Source organism: Pecten maximus, chromosome 4 (assembly GCF_902652985.1).
Source record: "Pecten maximus chromosome 4, xPecMax1.1, whole genome shotgun sequence".
In the NCBI taxonomy this organism is placed as follows: domain Eukaryota; kingdom Metazoa; phylum Mollusca; class Bivalvia; order Pectinida; family Pectinidae; genus Pecten; species Pecten maximus.
Genome location: NC_047018.1, coordinates 47,168,742 through 47,188,738, shown reverse-complemented (window position 1 = coordinate 47,188,738; position 19,997 = coordinate 47,168,742). Strand labels below are relative to the sequence as shown.

General features: G+C 35.6%; 1 protein-coding gene across 1 annotated transcript in view; it reads left to right on the top strand.

Annotated features, from left to right (window-relative positions):
* Positions 1 to 4,255: 4,255 nt before the first annotated feature.
* LOC117326584 overlaps positions 4,256 to 19,997 on the top strand; it is a 62,307-nt gene continuing 46,565 nt past the window's right edge. The window contains exons 1-13 of the mRNA XM_033883342.1: positions 4,256 to 4,477; positions 9,355 to 9,521; positions 12,239 to 12,359; positions 12,906 to 13,072; positions 13,697 to 13,896; positions 14,258 to 14,602; positions 14,815 to 14,898; positions 15,021 to 16,356; positions 16,421 to 16,443; positions 17,748 to 17,820; positions 18,135 to 18,391; positions 18,975 to 19,050; positions 19,616 to 19,875. Coding sequence (XP_033739233.1) covers positions 4,424 to 4,477; positions 9,355 to 9,521; positions 12,239 to 12,359; positions 12,906 to 13,072; positions 13,697 to 13,896; positions 14,258 to 14,602; positions 14,815 to 14,898; positions 15,021 to 16,356; positions 16,421 to 16,443; positions 17,748 to 17,820; positions 18,135 to 18,391; positions 18,975 to 19,050; positions 19,616 to 19,875 — 3,163 coding nt within the window. The 5' untranslated portion in view covers positions 4,256 to 4,423. The remainder of the gene's footprint in view (positions 4,478 to 9,354; positions 9,522 to 12,238; positions 12,360 to 12,905; positions 13,073 to 13,696; positions 13,897 to 14,257; positions 14,603 to 14,814; positions 14,899 to 15,020; positions 16,357 to 16,420; positions 16,444 to 17,747; positions 17,821 to 18,134; positions 18,392 to 18,974; positions 19,051 to 19,615; positions 19,876 to 19,997) is intronic.

Here is a 19,997-nt window from a genome sequence, read left to right as displayed (position 1 = left end):
ATTCGTTATACCACCTGTATATATAAGCGTGGGGAGAACTGTCATTAATTGCCGTGTTATCTGCGTGTGTAAGGTAAGGGTCGTACAGGGCTCACCCTACCAACCAACCAGATAACAACATTTGAACTAATACAATTAATTTCTACTGGCTTATTGAATGAGTACGGATGCTTTAAAGGACAAACTAGTCCGACATTTTATTTTGCCAACATAAGTGACAGTATTATTTGCGTTCAATTTAATCTTTATTCCTCAGGATAAATATAAATATGCTGACCTCATATATATTTTATATACAGTACGGTATAAAACATGTAAGAATGGATTTTAAACAGTAAGACATTGTCTAACAATTAGCAATAATGTCTATTCAGTATGACCTTTAATCCTTCAAACTCACGAGACGTATCCGTTAAGATACAGGCATACCTTATTTAGGTTAAGACAGTTTTAAGTATTGTTATCTTGCACCTAACCTTTCGAATTTGATTAGCAAAACACACTTCTTTATCCCTAAACTGAAACGCAAAAACAAGAATTTCAAAAATCTGTGTCATTGAAATATCTCGCATTTCATAATCAAGAAATAGAGGGCTTTACCATTAAAGCAACATAAGCTATGACACCTTTAAATACAAATTGAATTAGTCAAAGCATGCCCCCACAACATCCCCATGACAAAACCAACCATGAGGTGGCAGTTTCAAGTTTCCGTAGACCTGTCATTACGGTTTAAAATAAGATAGAGAAAGAATCTGTTATCAGAACTTGTCGTCAAATCATATTTAATTTCTGATACTCTTATTGATCCGTACCAGTTAGCTCTCACACTGGGATTAGTTAGGGGAGATATCCGTCACAGGACGGGGAAGTGATATGGACAAAGACTTCCGCGGAACAAATAGGCTAGGTTACTACAACCCTATCTCTCTTCAGGTCTGCCAGGGGAAACATGCCATTAATACAGGTAGTCGCTGAGTAGAACATGTACTGATAGTGTAGTGTGTTCTGTCTCTTCGACATATCAGAGATGCAAGTCTATATCAACTACCGGTTAAATCACATGCAAAGTTATGGAAAATGTTGGGACGCTCGGTTACTTATACTTTAAGATATGGGGGACATCATATGCATTAAAGAAAAAAAAAGATGAACAAGCAAAAGCGCTTGTTATCTTAAATAAGTAGCAAGACATTCTGAAATATGCAACAATCAAATGTGCTCTATGATGTCTTTACACCAAAGACGCAATGTCAAAACTGTAGACAAACGGTTAAAAACGAGGTAAACTATGAAGGTGGTTATGACGTCATTTTTGATATAGTCGTTGTTCTTAGGAAGTCATAAATTTATTCTAGCATTCAAATTTTAAAATTCATTTAATGAAACATGTCCCTTCTGTGTATTCTTGGTTTGAATACAAGTCATTACTCGTCTATAAAAAGTGTTTTTTTAAATAATATGTCGTGTATTCCATATCTCCAATTATTTCCTGCTCCGTCCAAAAACCAGCGCACTTCATAAATATTCAGCATGCCGTAAAAGGGTAGCATGATAATAAAATCGATGTCTACTTAACATATCTCATGAATCACGTATCGTCAGCAACTATTAATTTGAAAGCAGATTCGAACTAAAGATAAGAAACACCCGCTGACAGGGTCGGGTAGACTTGACCTCTGGATGATCCAGGTCCCACGCCTTATCGCGTAATCACGACACACCCTGCCGCAGTACTTCAAATGCATGTTTCCTTAAAGAGAAATAACTATTCTTTATTGATTCATCGAAGATACTGATAACCTTTGAACTGATTGTAAACCACCCACACCTACTTAGGTGCAACTGATAAATGTGCATTCGAATCTTTGTAACAAGTTTATGCAAATCACAAGTACTCTTGAAACATCAAACAAACACGGATAAATTTACATATTCACAAACTGAGAACAATATAATTTCATTGTCAGTCATTAAAATGTGTAAAATTTACATAACATCCTCACGTACAGTAGAAAGGCAGTAAAAAGACATGGAAATGAAATAAAATAAAATGATGGCAAAGTATTAATTTATTTGTTTGGTGAGCTTTGAAAAAGTACAAGGCTAATACGACCAGGTGTTCCGGAGGAGCAAATGTCTTCTTTCACATGGCGCAATTGGTTCTCAACCACAACCATAATTGAAAATCAAGGTCAAATCAAGGTTAAGTCACAATATCAAAATAAATGAGAACTAGGATGGTGACACGGGACCACCATGCATATCAACAAGCGTCGAATACGTCTGACCTACAATAAAATCATAATGCCAACCTTTCCTTCCTAGTAACATCACCGTTTCCATGGCTACATACTATGTGAAAAATAGTCTTGGTAATGTTTCTTTAGCTAGTACATGTACATATGTAGCTCAGCCAAAATATGACTCAAGAAGCGTGTGGATGATTGTGGCATTTTGAATAATATTCAGTCAATTCTACAATACAATAGCATTTTTTAACAGTAATTAAACTAATATCATATTCTGATCCTCAGTCACATGTGATCCAAAGTTCATTTCTTCATTTACAATAAATCCGTGATACGCACCTGTATTGCCACATGCAAAGGTATGGATACTCTTACAAAGGGTTCAAGTATGTGTGAGTTTTCCACCTACGCAAAAACAGACATAGACTGGGTTGTGTTGTAAAGGTAACACAGTCTTCTGATAGATCAGGGTACTGCTGAAGTAAAGGGTTGAATCATAATTACAATATTTCATTTTTTTACAGAATAAAAGTTTTATGTGTGATTATTCGTACCGTAGAAAACACAACAGTTCTTCTAATAACCATTGTTTAATCAATCTGGTAGAGTAAATTGATGACAGTGATATATTGATTATATTCCTCTTTTGATTGAATTACGGAAACTTTATTGGTTTACTGTATTTTGATTGGTTTACTGTATTTTGATTGGTTTACTGTATTTTGATTGGTTTTATAAAATTTTGATGGGTTTTAACAGTATTTTGATTGTCTTTTACAGTTATTTGATTGTTTGCTGTATTCTGATTTGTTTGACATATTTCTGATTAGTGTTACTGTACTTTGATATGTTTTTCAGTCGTTTGATTGGTTTTACAGGACTTTGGTCGGTTTTACACTACTATGATTGGTTTTATCTGTATTTTGATTGGCTTTACAGTATTTTGATTAATTTTATAGTATTTTGATTGTTTTTACAGTATTTTGATAGGTTTTACATTATTTTGATTAGCTTTACAGTATTTTGATTAGTTTCACAGTAGGTTGATTAGTTTTACAGTATTTTGATTAGTTTCACAGTATTTTCATTGGTTTTACAGTACTTTGAATGCTTTTACTTTATTTTGATTAGTTTCACAGTAAGTTGATTAGCTTTACTGTATTTTGATTAGTTTTACAGTACTTTGATTGGTTTTACAGTACTTTGATTGGTTTCACTGTATTTTGATTGGAATAATATCTGTTTAATTGGCTTTACAGTATTTTGAGTAGTTTTACCGTATTTTAATTGGTTTTACTGTATTTTGATTGGTTTTACTGTATTTTGATTGGTTTTACAGTACTTTGATTGGTTTTACTGTATTTTGATTGGTTTTATAGTATTTTGATTTGTTTTACAGCACTTTGATTGGTTTTACTGTATTTTGATTGGTTTTATAGTATTTTGATTTGTTTTACAGTATTTTAATTAGATTTTCAGTACATGATTGGTTTCACTTTATTTTGATTGGAATCATATCTGTTTGATTGCTTTTTTAGTACTTTGATTTTTTACGGAATTTTGATTAGTTTTACAATCATTTTGGTTAGTTTGATATCCTTTTGATTGGTTCAACATCTTTTTATTTATTTTTTTACGGTATTTTGAATTAAAATACTTATGACGTTTGTTTCCCTGCTCCCTCTACTCTATGTTTATCCCAGATTCATTAATCAGTTTACATCGAATTCAAAGTGGGTATATCTCGTACTAAAGTTAGAATATGTGATTAGAAATAATCGCTGTAAAGTCTGACACATTTGGACGTCAGAGCCATTTGTAATACAGGTGTGATCACACAGGTAAGTTTTATTAATTAACCTACCTGTAGAATAGTGGGTGGCTTCTGAGCCCCACCTGTACCAGCCCTTATCGCGGGTGTGGCCTGCAGAATAGCTTGGCAGCTAGGGCAATATCAATAGCCGCAGTGCATTAACATACTTTCCAAATCCAAAGGTGCCTTTATATTGGAAATAATTTATGTACCCTTTCATATCTGCCGACAGCTTACCTGTGGCCTGGTACATCCCGTCTGTCACCGACCAATACGCACGCTCGTCTGAACTGAGGAATTGTACAAATATGTCATTATAACTGGTTACGTTTCTTTTCGTTATAATTTCGAATTCGAAATGAGGATATTTTCGAAGGATTTTACACTTGCTTTTAGTGTGATTTTGTGGAATGTAAGTATAAATACACAGAAATGCTACAAGTTTCTGAATGATGACATATTTTGTAGATAGAGCATCTTACATGCGTAGTTAAGTTATATGAATGAGAAAAAAGGCAAAAATCTAAACGTAATTCCATCTGTGACAGGCATATTTTAACCAGGGGTTGGGGGTATGTATTTTTTAAATAATTATGTGACGATATATGTATTGTTATTACATATGTGTCTTATATATCTTGATGATTAATTATAACAGGCCAGTTATGCATTAAGGTGATTATGTTGATAACCTCACTCAATGCCAGCAAAGAACCTCCATCTACATTTATAAACTGAAAACTACAAGACAATTATAAGGATTTTCTATTGACCATTTACCTTAAAACTGACACAGTGTTATTTCTTTTACTGGGCATCTTAATACATTGTACTACAATATTCTATCCTGATTTACAGTCTAAATGTTTTCAACAACATGAATGCTTTATAGGCTGAATAATATTTCTATATTTGGTTTCTTTATTTACATCCTACCATTTGTCTTCTCTATAAATGAGTAAATAACACTGTTGCCATTTTAGATATGTCTGTAATATTTGATAGTAATACTAGTATCGGTGCTGATTCATGAATATTTGTAAAAAAGAAAAAGAAAAAAGGCGACTAATGTTGTATTTTTAAAATTTACATCCTACCATTTGTCTTCTCTATAAATGAGTCACTAACACTCTAGTTTTGTTGCCATTTTGGATATGCTGTAATATTTGATAGTAATACCAGTATTGGTGCTGATTCATGAATATTTGTAAAAAAGAAAAAGAAAAAAGGCGACTAATGTGTTTTTCGGTATTAGCATACAAGGGGATAATAGTGCAGCCAAAATGATCTACAACCAGACTAGCAGACTTTTGATACCTTATAGGAAGTTTATTAAGGCAACAGTCTGTGGTACCTATCCTGGTACCCGGTTAGGGTATTTCAGTGAGGTAACACTTGACGTTACCGTGTGTGGCCAGAAAATGGATACTGTGAACGTGGTTATGTTTGCGGGGGGTTAATCTCGCGATTTCGATTTGTAAACTGTACACGTTGGGGTAATTTTCGCGATCGATCCATCCTTCGTTTGTAGTTCGAGATAATGCTAATTGATATCAAAATGATACATGTGGAGGAAATTTTCGCGATCAAAAGGACACCGCGTAATTAGCGTAAATTCCCTCCTCGCGTAAATTTCCACGTTTACAGTATGGTCAGATGACCTTAACCGTTGCGTGGACGCAAAGTCCCGAACAAACAAAAACGTCAATATTATCGGTACTTTATGTTGATATTAATATATCCGCTTATCAGCATCAATATATTCCAGATAATATTGCTTTATTGTTCCTGATAGGTCTACTACCTCGCCATTGATCAAAACAGTTTATTACAAAGTTTACATTTCTTAGATACTCGATCAGGTGTACGATCATACTTCACAGAAAAAAAATATTAATAAGGTAATTACGTATATTTGAAGCTGGATCAAAATTTCATAGTATATATTTTATAAAAATACGCAGAAAACATTGGTCGATGATTTTGATGAGCAAATCTATTTCACATTATATCTTTTCTACAGACGATTTATCGTTTTATATGTGATAACCCAATGACACATCAGACGATAATGTAATATTATACTGGTGAGTTTGTTGTATTACTTTTCAGTTTATTTAGTGAGGAAAGTCAATAGCGGAACATTAGCTGGATTATGGTATATTTACTCATTCATAAACTCGGCCATATTAGCTTTAATGATTGATTGTTCTACAAAGTTTGAGAACAAAAAAATACTATTCAAGCTCTCACACGGCCATACGAAGTTCGTGGCACACGTTGTAGTAATGAGCCATCCACAGATAAGATTCCGCTTATGTGTTTCTTCACTAGGACCAGTAAAATCCCTGTGTGCATATCCTGAAGGCAGGGATTACTTTTTGCACTTATTATTTTGGGACTCTTGACTGCCTTCTGCCCAACGAAGATGAGTCATGATTTCAGTTGTGCAGTTTTTTTTTATCTCTTTGAGAAGTAGATTACAAATGGATTAATATGTCAGCGAATATGGATATTTGATGAAGCAGAGATTAATGTACGTAGGAATTTAAATGGTAGAGGAGGAAGAAAATTGTCATGTTAATGGGCAGAATTTTGTGAGAGAGATATGCATTCGAGGGGTTGATAGGAGTGGTTAAAACATAAGCGGTGCTACATTTGAAGAGGTTTCTAATGATGGAAGGGTTATCGAGGAAGTTTGTATACAAGGAATCTCTGGTGAGCACAGGGAAATCTTACAGCCAGCATTTTGACTTTGGCTAAACATATATAATTTATATATTGGTAGCGCTGTATATTAAATTTTTAGAAATATTTAAACGATTGATAGACGTTTCAGATAGTGAATGGGTCAGGGGAGGGGAGGTGAATACATCAGATTAGCTTTCCTATCTAAATAATATTACATAAAGCAACACATGAGGTAGCCAGGTTGTTATCAAGAGAGATAAGTTTAAAGTCAATATCCAAAGAAATATCAAAAACTGAAGGATTGACTTCAAAAGCGCTATCGGCCTTTTGTTATATACATGTACGATGTAGGAAATTACTCCTTCAGCCACGCAATTGGAATTACAATGTAAGTTATAAGAAGTCCAAATCCTTCAAAATTGACATAGAAATAATAGGGAATCGTTACGGTAGAACAGACACTGGATAATGAACTAATTATTAAAAACTGGATAATGAACTAATTATTATAAATTGGATACTGAACTAACTATTAAAAAATGGATACTGAACTAATTATTAAAAAATGGATGATGAACTAATTATTCATAAAATAGATTCTTTAAAATTGACGTAGAAACGATAGGGCATCGTTATGGTAAAACAGACACGACACTTGGTAATGAATTAATTATTAAAAACTGGATAATGAACAAAAAACTAGATTCTTTAAAATGGACGTAGAAATGATAGGGCATCGTTATGGTAAAACAGAAACTGGATATTGAAGCCGTATTATGTAGAACTTTGTCCCTTTTACCATCATGAGTACAAATACGATAACAGTGTGGACATTGCATCAGCATAAATTTTATGTCTAACTGTTTCAATATATAATAAATCCGTAGAGAACCCTGCGATGCAGCATACAGAATAAGTATGAGCGTTACGCATTTCACTCTAAAAGAAAATACTTTTCAAAGCGTGGTCATTTTGGCGGAGTTGTATTTTGTATTGTTCCTGTTTATAGTGGTTAAAATGCATAGCAAGTTTAATTTATCAGAGTTAGGTAACTATATAGGTCAAGACATAGCTAATGTTGGCGAAATGTTCATTAAAGCAGTTGTTCGAAGATAACCAATTTCTTGAAATAAGTTAAAATGTACGCTATGGCGTTTTTCTTCGAACAATTCGATAATGTCAACACCAGCCATACGGAAGTTGTTCTTGCAGCACCCGTATCAAATTGGTTTCATGAAACATTTTCACATTCCTGTTTTGTCCACGCCCATTTCCCCCATACCCAATATTTGCTATACCAAAATACCCATATTGTTCGCGTACCAAAGCTCACTGTATCATCCAATCAAAAGCGAAGTCACAGACGATGACGCCACCTTTTAAGTTATGGAGTGATAACATATTTTTAAGCCAATGAAAATGCTTGTTACATGTAAGATTAAATCATATACAGATATTACCTAATATCTATCTTAATACAATCATGTCATGATAAATATTCACGATACCTGGTATTCCATTGAACACACTATGTGATTTACATAACGGGACTTTTATCACTTCTTCGATAAATGTTGGGTTAGTTGCCATGACCAACATATATCTTTTAAAAGTAGGTAATAGAGGTTGATTAAACTTGATCATAGTAAGTAAGGGAAAGGAACGAGACTGCCCCAGACATCTTCGCCAGAGGAGGGTTCATTTTAGATAAACTCTGGCGACCGGCAATGACCAATGTAATACGTTTAATATAATAAACTTTGTATGGATGGTATTTGATAGGATAAAACGTTTCCCCCTCCCAACATATTGCTTTAAATGTCATTTTGGATATATTTGTCTCTAATGTCTCTGATGTTTACAACAAATCTTCCCATGCAAACTTTGGTTGGCCGCTAAAAGGTATCTATGAAGAATACTTTTTGAGATTTAAGAATCAAATATATACGAGGTGTGTGTTTCTGAAAAATTGTAAGGCAAACATACTGCTTGTGCTAATATTTCAGCCTTTCGAAGTTTAGAACGGTGAAGGCTGTGAAAAAGTATCAGAATAATTTTCAAGCAAAAGAAATTTTGCAGACATGCTTTCAATAAAGTAATACTTTTCTGCAAACACTTTTAAGTGGCTAAAATCGAACTATACATTTATCATGATAATCTCTTAGTCTGTGTTTGACAACGGATGTATGGAATATAGTTTGTCATATGTTAAATTTTTATCGGCTATTTTCTTTGTTAAATGATGATTTTAACGGATGTTAGTCATTTGAAGAAGAATCCGAAGTAGCATGCATGCGTATTTGTTACGACATCCATTGATATTTTGATATTGATATCTCTTTAAAGAAAGAGGTAGCCGAGTGGTTAAGGTGTCTCGACACTTTATTGCTAGCCCTCCCCCTTTGGGTTTATGGGTTCGAAACCCATGTGGGGCAGTTGTCTCGTAGGTCGGTGGTTTTTCTCTGGTTACTCCTGCTTTCCTCCAACTCCAAAACCAGGCACGTCCTTAAATGACACTGGCTGTTAATAGGACGTTAAACAAAATAAACCCAAACGCCTTACCAAGATGCAAATACTAATTACGTTTTCATTTTTTAGATAATTGACGTTGAGTGTAAAGGAAAGCTCGCCGTAAAGTTAGTGGATTTTCACAACAAAGAAGGACTGGACTTTAACGGTCAGTGTTGTGATGGGGTCAATATACCAACATGTCCACTGGAGCAGTGTGACCACCACTTTACCGTCTGTGCCGGAGATCACCCCATGTAAGTCAACAACAACAACAACAACAACAACAACAACAACAGCAACAGCAACAACAACAACAACAATGCTAACAACGAAATCGTAATTCTAAAACTTTTCGATCAAACTTAGGCACAATATACCGGGGGTAATTAACATTATCTCGTTTTGCATGGCGACCATTGAAAAGTACAAGCATAATAAAATCGGAGTTTCGGAGGGTAAGCATCTACTGGTTCATTGACGATACGCGACAAACAAACAATGTCAAATCTGGGTTAAGACTCATCCTCAAAATGAGAATTAAGGTAGATAGAACGAAGCCATCAGGCGTATCTCCATATAGTCTCGCTTTGTTTCTGTTTCCAAATGACAGTTAAAAGTCATAGACATTGTTAATCCTATTTTGGACCCAAGTATGTTTGTATAATAACGATTTGTCCCGAGCAAACATAATTTTGAATGCGACAAGGAAATTGAAAGGAAATGAACGTATAGGGAATGTTTCATGTCTTTTTGCTGGATACAAGGACGAGACCATTTATGTATCCATTTAATCGGAACGGCTGGATATTTCCATCCACCTATCCGGATAGAACACGCATTCCTTTTGCTCATCAACAGGCACACGTGCCGATGTATGGAATGGTCCTATTGTGTATATTAGGAAAACACTCGGATATGAGTACCATCCGTATACACCCAATGAAACCTTCCCATACGTCATATGGTCATGACCATTGCTCAGTGTAGCTACTATTTATGGAACATTTAAACTTTTTTTTGTTATAAAAGATTATGACCATTGAGTGAAAAGGTGAAATCTTTCCAAATGTCCCATAGTCATGACCATTGCTCACTCTATAGTATAGCTCATATCAATATAACGTTTTAACCGTTTTCGTTTAAAAAGATTATGACCATTGAGTGAAAATGTGAAATCTTTCCAAATGTCCCGTGGTCATGAACTTTGCTCAGTATATAGTATAGCTTGTAACAATGTAACATTTTAACCGTTTTTGTTATAAAAAAATTATGACCATTGATTGAAAAGGTGAAATCTTTCCAAATGTCCCGTGGTCATGACCATTGCTCATTCTATAGTATAGCTTATAACAATGTAACATTTTAGCCGTTTTTGTTATAAAAGATTATGACCATTGAGTGAAAAGGTGAAACCTTTTTATATGTCCTGTGGTCATGACCTTTGCTCAATATATAGTATAGCTCTTATCAATGTAATGTTTTAACCGTTTTCGTTCTAAAAGATTATGACCATTGAGTGAAAAGGTAAAATGAGGCGTTAGAAGCCATATTCTCTGTTGAGAGGGTGAAGTAAGAACCAATGAGAATGAATTGGAGCTTATATGTTTACTTGTATTTGGAGTGCCGCAATTTAAATGATGAATGTGAGTTTGTGTTTATTAGAGGTCATAAATAAGGCAAAACACACAGAATACAAACATCAAAGCAAGGAACACCCATAGGTAAATGATCCACACGGGGCTAGCCATATTCAAACCTGATTTATTATTCAGTGCAAAAACATACCTGGATATATGACGTCAAATACCATATCTACATGTAGTCATCCAACATTCTTTTAGCCTATAACATATCCATACTGTCTTACTGTATCCAGTCTCTTAACTGTCTTACTTAACGGATCTTTTCATTTTCCCCACCCCTTTATGTTAAGAAACTCATTATGACTAACACATATGGCCTGACACTGTGCACAACTGCAGTCATGTGATGAAATCATGCAATAGAAATATCACGTATCGGGTCAACCCATTTGTTCTGGTCGTAATGACAGGTTCCGTTACAGAAGTGCACGAGCATGTTTACATTATCTTATCACCCGGCTAGTTACAGTAAACACTGTCTATGTTAGGAGATTAATAGGCGGTGTAGTAGGGAGAGGTGCTATTCTCACGGCACGGATTTTGTATAGGTTATATAAAGTATTATCAAACAACCGCCAATTTTGTTAGTTGTTTGGACCTCGCTGTTATAAAATAACTATCTAACTCCATAGTCACATTTTTGTTTATTGTTTTGTCTTTTATATTTCTGTCACCAGGTAACTACTCCCCCAACCCCCCCCCCCCCCCCCCCCCCAAAAAAAAAAAAAAAAAAAAAAAAAAACAAAAAAAAACAACAACAACAACAAAACAACAAATGTGCCGTTTTATAAGGTAAAAGCCACTGGTGTACCAATATAGTACAGATCAATACAATAGGTTTATGATACAATGCCATTGTGTTTTGTGTTGCCATTTTAACACACGGACCGTTTTGAAATATCATTCATTGAAGATGATTTACTTCCATTTATAAAGAACATTATTAGACCCGTAGAATAACAGCGGACTTTTAAACAACCACAGTTATATCGTTGGTATGTCTTTATACAACTTTGTCTGAAAAGCTGATCATTCATATAACTGACTGTGTATGTGCTAAAATGGCTACTTGTGGAATTTTTTGTTAAGAGAACTTTTCTGTTTCACGCATGGAAGCGAAACTCTTCTCAAAATACATAGGTCATAGATAAACAAACTTAATTCCGATGAATACGATTTTACAATTCTATGACAGTTAGTTTTATCATATGACATAAGGAACGTATTTTGTAGAATGCGACACGTTAACAAAAATGACGAAAACCCCTTGTACTCTCTTCATGTATAATTAACAACCTGACATTATATGATCCCTTTTCTTCTTTTAGAGTGAATCATACAGACGAAAGCTGCATATATGGGAAAGAAGATTTTAATGCCCATGATAATGAGAATGAAGTATACTTTACTGCCGGCAAAGCTTCTTTGTTCAGCTTTGATAATTGGAAGGTAAGCCTCATTTGGATAGTTTACGTGTACCATGGATGTTTTGGCTCTTAACTGTAATTTTTTTTTTTAAACTTTTCATCTTTCAACACCTCGATCTAGTACAGATGTTACATCATAATCTGGGTCTATAAGAATAAAGGATACTTTTTATGAGAGTGGTATTTCATGCTAGTTTATATCAATGCAATATATGTCACAATTGGTATCTGAGATCACATTGAAGACGTTTAATTCTATGAATGGAAAACTGCATTTCAAAGTATGTCTCCATGGCAATCATTTTGATAAAATCTGGAGCTAGATTGGTTTTTCATATTAACAGCAAACACTAAACAACAGATCAAATTAGAAAATTTTGCTGTGATATGAGGTTGTTGATCGCACATGTTACCATATATTCCTGCCTGATAAATGAAAAGAATATTATAAATCCACATATTTAAAAAAAAAAAAAAAAAAAAAAAATTATTTCGGCTTTAAGATAAGAATATACTGTCTCACGTATATAATTAAAGTTATGACAGTGGTGTATTTCTTCTCTTTTAGGGCTGGGCATATCTATCTGTGTTGGTGACAGACTCGGACAGCGATGGACTGGTACCAGTCGATAATCTTTATCTCAACTTTACAAGTATCATTCCTGGCTTTAACTCCACAACAGACTACAAGTCGACCTATACATTGATTGGTCAGCGGACTCAAAAACCTACCGGGTAAGAACTTTGTAGACCACTATACACTAAAATGTCTAAAAAAGGTCCTTGCGTTTTTGTTTTTATGCCGAATTTTTGTCACCCGTAACAATACTTTCTACTTGGCGTGTCAGGTTGGGTCAACATCATACATTGTATTTGGAAGTACACATCCCAACGCATAATGCATTTTCTGTTCCAACCACATAGACGCTTACACAGTGTTTACTATACACGTGCCTTGGGCAATATTGCAATTCGCTGAGAACTTTCCGCCTTGTCCAAAATATAACCCACACCTGTCATTTGCATTATGATATCAAATCCGGTCAAACAAATGTTTCATTTGTGTGATATAGATACTTGTTTGAATAACTGCATGGCTATTTTTTTAGGTTTGATAAATTGTGTAACTGATAATTATTCATTGCCTACCACAAAGTAACTCTACAGAATAACTCCTAGCACCTACAGCAGATTATTGATGAAATTTAGAATCTTAAGTCCAGACAATTATTTCGGTATATTACATGACTAGTTTTGAGCAAATTTATAGATACATGATGTATTTATTCGTTTTGAAAATTAAGCATTCTATGAAGATGACTCTTATACATGATCGCCATTTTTTTTTGACAATTACAGTATGTCAATGAAGGTGAAGGTTTATTGTGATCCCCATTATTATGGAGATGACTGCTCTATCAATTGTGTCGGTGACAATGCCTGTGACGGTCACTACACATGCGACAACAAAGGTCGAAAGGTGTGCAACTCTGGATGGAAGGGAGATAACTGTGAGGTTATGATACAAGGGGACGTGGCAGATTGTAGTGTATATCAAGGTACATGGTTGTTTACTCATATATTACAAAGCAAAAGACACAATAAAAATGGATATTAAAACTTATAAAGCTGAAATACATATCAGATTATACAAATATTTTAGGTTATATAATAAATTCAAGAGCTGATTATGTTGATTAGCTTGAAATATTACTAGATATTTTCAATTAAGAATTTAGGAATTACAGCAATGCAACAACATTTCTCTAATAAAATTTAATCATATAATGCATTACTCTTAATTGTGAGAAGGTCCTGATGTTTTCCATTGAGATTTTTGTGTAGCTCAACCTCCATTAAAGCTTCTGTATGAACATAGTTTTCAATCACGTTTCTAATTATACGTTGTTGTGTACACAGACAGAACTGAATTTGTGCCGAGTCTATGGGAAGGTCAATACCAATGTCCCGGAGAAACACCACAGAACTTTGTACTCAACGTGACTCGCTCCAGTGGTAATATTGACGTCGTAGCAGATATGACAATCCAGTCTTTTGTGATAGAACTTTCTGGAACTTATGCCAGTTCATTCAAAATATTGACCCTCCAGGGACAAACACTTGTGCCACAGGATATAGGAGGAAGAAACCTAACGAAGTTGGAGCTCAATCTGCAGGAGAAAGACAATCAGGCGATAGAAATGAAGGGGGATGTGATTATAGATCAGGACACATGTCATGTCCTCCGTCTTACACGGACTAAAGGTAGGAAACTGATTTTTGAAGATCAAATATGTTAAAATGTCTTAAAAAGACCAGAACTCAAGGTATTTGGTCTGTAACATGTTCGGATGAAGATTTTGATATGGTTTAATATAAAATTCATTATGTTATATATTTAAGACGTATTCTGCCAACATTTTATTCCAAATAACATATTCAGATTCCAACACTATTAACCTAAGATTTTGTTCCAGCTTACTTTGATGGCTGTAATTCGCAAGGAACCTGTGTCCGATATGGTGGTCAGAAAGACCAATTCTACTGCTGTTGTAACGATGGTAAGTTTGTTACCTTAACATCTATACCAAAGACATGGTCAAACTGATTTTCTCATTTAACTTTGTAGCAAAGACATCACATCTGAACTACTGCACTACTAAATAAATTTTGGTTTTTCCAGGTACCACCGGTATATCATGCATGTCAACAACCAAGAACCCGAAAACCACACCAACAGCTAAACCACCCACATCAACAACTAAACCAACCACACCAACAACTAAATCAACCACAGCTAAACCAACCACACCAACAACTAAATCAACCACAGCTAAACCAACCACACCAACAACTAAACCAACCACACCAACAATTAAAACAACTACACCAACAACTAAACCAACCACAGCAAAACCAACCACACCAACAACTAAACCAACTACCGCTAAACCAACCACACCAACAACTAAACCAACCACAACTAAACAAACTACACCAACAGTTAAACCAACCACACCTACAACTAAACCAACATCAGCAACCACAGCTTCTACGACTCCTTCGACGACGCCTTCAACTACGTCAACAACTGCTTCAACTATGTCTTCGACGACGCCTTCAACCACGCCATTAACTACGCCTTCAACATTGGCTTCAACAACGCCTTCAACCACCCCATCAACTACCTCAACTGTGGCACCCACTACAGCACCTACAACATCGAGCACGCTGTCGCCAACTACCCCTACTTCACGACCTACCACCTCGACCACGCAAACAACTTCCCCTACTACTCCCACGACCTCGACTATGCCACCATCTACCTCCACCACGGAACATATGACCTTCACTACACTGCCGCCAACTACCCCTACTACTCCCACCACCTCGACTATGCCACCATCTACCTCCACCACGGAACATATGACCTCCACTACACTGCCGCCCACTACCCCTACTACTCCCACCACCTCGACCACGCCACCATCTACCTCCACCACGGCACCTACAACCTCCACTACACTGCCGCCCACTACCCCTACTACTCCCACTACCTCGACTACGCCACCATCTACCTCCACCACGGCACCTACGACCTCCACTACTCTGCCGCCCACTACCCCTACTACCTCGACAACGCCACCATCTACCTCCACCACGGCACCTACGACCTCCACTACACTGCCGTCAACTACCCCTACTGCTCCTACAACCTCGACCACACCACCATCTACCTCCACCACGGCACCTACAACCTCCACTACACTGCCGCCCACTACCACTACTACTCCCACTACCCCGACTATGCCACCATCTACCTCCACCACGGCACCTACGACCTCCACTACTCTGTCCGCCCACTACCCCTACTGCTCCCACCACCTCGACCACGCCACCATCTACCTCCACCACGACACCTACGATCTCCACTACAATCTCACCAACCACATCCACTACTACCCCTGCCCCTACCTCAGGCAGCACTGGTCCACATCCTGCCACAAGGAATGTCACCCATGAGCTATTTCTGGAGCTGGTGGCAGAGGAACGTGATACTTTCATTATCATGGGTATCATCAGTGCATGGAATCAAGCCAATGCAGGTATTAGATAATTATATGTAGGCTCGTGTCACTGAATTGATATTAACTTACATAAATCACTACTTAGATTTATAGACGGCATGCTGACAATATCCTTTATAAAAGTTTTATGATGGACAATATCTTTTTTTGATGTGTCTCTTTGGTACCAGGGAATTATCTAGCATTTTACCAAATTGATCCCAGAGAGCCAAAATAATTGATTAATTGTGTGACAATCTCACAGTTTTGTGAATGTTGACGTGTAGCTGGGTTGTCCATATAGAAAACTATATTTTGATAAAAATCCTAAATTTTTTGACCTAATGCTAAAATGGCACCATAATGAATAGTCATTAAGAAATGGAACTCTGAATGCTGCTTGAGCCTTAATTTGATGGGAAAAGTTAACATACTGGGGAAAGCAGAAACTGTTTGGGAAATTTAAGATTAAAACTGGGAAGAGTCAGAGGATAAATATTGGAACCGAGATTCCATGAGTTATCAACGGAACATCCAGGTTCAGGATGTGAATGATGAAATGTTGCCTTATACAGTAAAACTCGGATAAGTTGCAGTCGATGGAACCAAGGAAAATATTCGACTTATCCGATGGTTCGACTTATCCGTGTTCGCTTGTATACGGAGACAAAAACCCCGAGTATCATCGGCTGTATGTCGAACAAGTGCTTGATAACATTGTCGAAAATGAACAATAAATGATAACAAAGAAAATAATAAATAGTATAAATATACAACCCACAGTTTTATCAAATCATTTGTGGTTCACCGTCTGTTTATATACCAATTCTATAAAAAATGTGTTCATGCTTTTTCTCATGAAATTGTGGAGAGATATTCATATGAATTTTGGCCTTGGTTTCTGTAGCGTTTGAGTGACTAAAAAACAGGAATGCCATGAGTCTGCAAGAATTATATACTTAGAAATAATCGCGCATAATTAAACAATAGATTGAATGGCCACATACAACATTCAGTGCAAAATTCCAAACTTGGCACTGTGAGGTTTCATGTTTCGACATGATGCTTATGTTTGTCAACACACCAGATATTTAAAAAATATTTCAGACCAAGAAAGTATTAAAATGAAAGTTATCATATAATAATGAATGCATGTAAAGATCCCTTGAAAATCTGACACTATATGCTGTGCCACAAATCAAAATGTGTTTGTAGTATGTGTTAAATTATGTTTGTATGACAATATAAATATGATATTTGATGTTGAAATTTCTCTTAAACTATGATTATTTTCATTGCAGAACATGATAAACAAATGCAATATTGTTTTCCTTGTCTTTCAGATTCTACCCTGGTCAATATTACTGTATCCAACATGGCAACTATGTCTTCTTATCTTGCCATAGGGGACAATGGGTAAGTTTTTTTGTAACTTTTATTTGTATTGTATTTAATCTCAAATCAAATAAATCCCCACTCCCTTAATGTCGAAGTTGAGTATTTCGGCTTGGGGAAGACTTTTTTGTGAACCACATTTTAATATTTTTAAATTTAGGAAGAAGATGTATTAGTTGGGCAGGATGTATAGACTTTGAAATAATAAAGAATTTTTGAAATCTTTGAAATGAAATACTAATAAATGTGTTTTATAAAAAATGTATGATATTTAATATTTTTTATCGTCAAACTACTTTCTTCATGTTTCTGATCATTCCTGATTTTGGTTTCAGTGTCGAGGTTTTTGAAATCTCAGTGACTATGACTGTGCCATACACAGCTAAAGAGCCAACCAATACCATGGCCCTGGACCAGATGCAGCAAATAATTAATTCCTCCTCGATCAAACTGTACAAAGGATCCACTACTAATCTTGTCCAGTACAAATTGGACTATGCACTGACATTTACAGTCGAAGGGCCGGGGCCCAGGGAAGGAGAAAATAGTCAGTGGGAATCTGCGATCTTAAAGGCACTGAATACGAGCTGTAGTGAGTATTGATATGTATGGAACACTAACAGTAGTGCAGTAATATTGAAGATCGGGAATTGATATTGTAATGTCGCTGCTTGTTGGTCAGTCTGCCTGTTTTTGGTCCGTTCAAATTTATGGTTTGCACACAAAATCACATTGGATTGATCAACCTCAAACTTCACACCCTTCTTTCGTACCAGAAGTGCCCGCTTGAAATCAATTTACTGTGTTTTTGATCAAAAGTAAAAGTCAGATGTCAATTTCACGATTACTGAAAATAACAAAACAGTCCCTGGACAATGAGTTGATTTGGGGATCTGGTCATTTTTCGGCGTCATACCTGGCTTTCATCAGGCAGTATTTGGACTGATGTCATTTATTACGCCTTCTCATTGTACATGTATGGTAACCTCTAGTATATTGACCAGAGTCTGGATAGAATGGAGAACAGAGACAAATATGTGTTTAAAGAAAGTGGAAAACAATCAAGTCATATCCAATGGGTTAAAAAGCTTTGTGTTTAAATATGCGTAACTTGTTCCTGTTATAATATTAAATTAACAATTTGATGATCTTTATTTCGTTTCCCTATTACACAGATGCCCAAAACTGTTTGTCCCTTTCAAAGGCCGTCATCAACATGAAGAAAAAAGAGGAATATGTTGGATCAGGGGGGTAAGTCTTTACTTTGACGATTTGATACATGATTGACATGCGAACATAAAATAAAAAAAAATGTTTTGTCAAAAGTGAATAAATTAGGTAGAAATTGAAATCTTGGAAAGGGAAAAAATAAAATATTTGTTTGATTTGTCTTAGATATTTTGGGGACATCCATTAGTGAAATCCTTTGAATGATCGTTAAACAAAAATTGACTTTTTAAAAAAATTATTTTAATTAATCTCAATATGCACAATCTGCATTCCAACCAATTCCCAGAACTTTTTACAAAGACTTTTCCTAACGTATAATCCCTTCATTTTGTTTTTCTTGTCCATGCCTTCTAGATAGCTTGAAGTTTATCTTCCAGGAAATTAAGAAGAGCCTGTCAATTGAAATAAAATGACATTTTGGAAATCAGTAGTTGTAAGTTATCAATAAATATGTTAAGCAATTAATTCTTCATCATTCATAAAAACCCTTTTCACTATACTATTATGATGTTATATATTACATAACAAATATTATGGGTAGTTTTCCATTTTTGTTCATCTGTTCGTCTTTGTTTCTCGTTTTTAGTCAGGAGCTTACAAAAGTGTATTATTTTGTGGAGAGAGATGGAAAGCCTCTGACGTCATTAACAGTCAATGCTTCCGAGACTCTACGGGTTGACTATGTGTCTGCCTTCTCTGGTTTAGCGGACGTAAATGTCTATACAGGATCAGAGGCTACACGGTACAGGTTTCATTATTCCTTACTTGTGGAGGGAACAGTATTCAACGAAGACCTCCCCCAATTTAAATCTATGCTGGAGAAAGTCTGGGCCTTGGAATATCCAGGTAAAATGCATGTGAATTTAGTTTATGAATGTGTTCTCTGTATTGACGATGAGGTTTTGATGGTTTGTTTCCATATTTTTGTAGCAATGAAAAATATTATCCCGATGTATGCTGTTTCAATC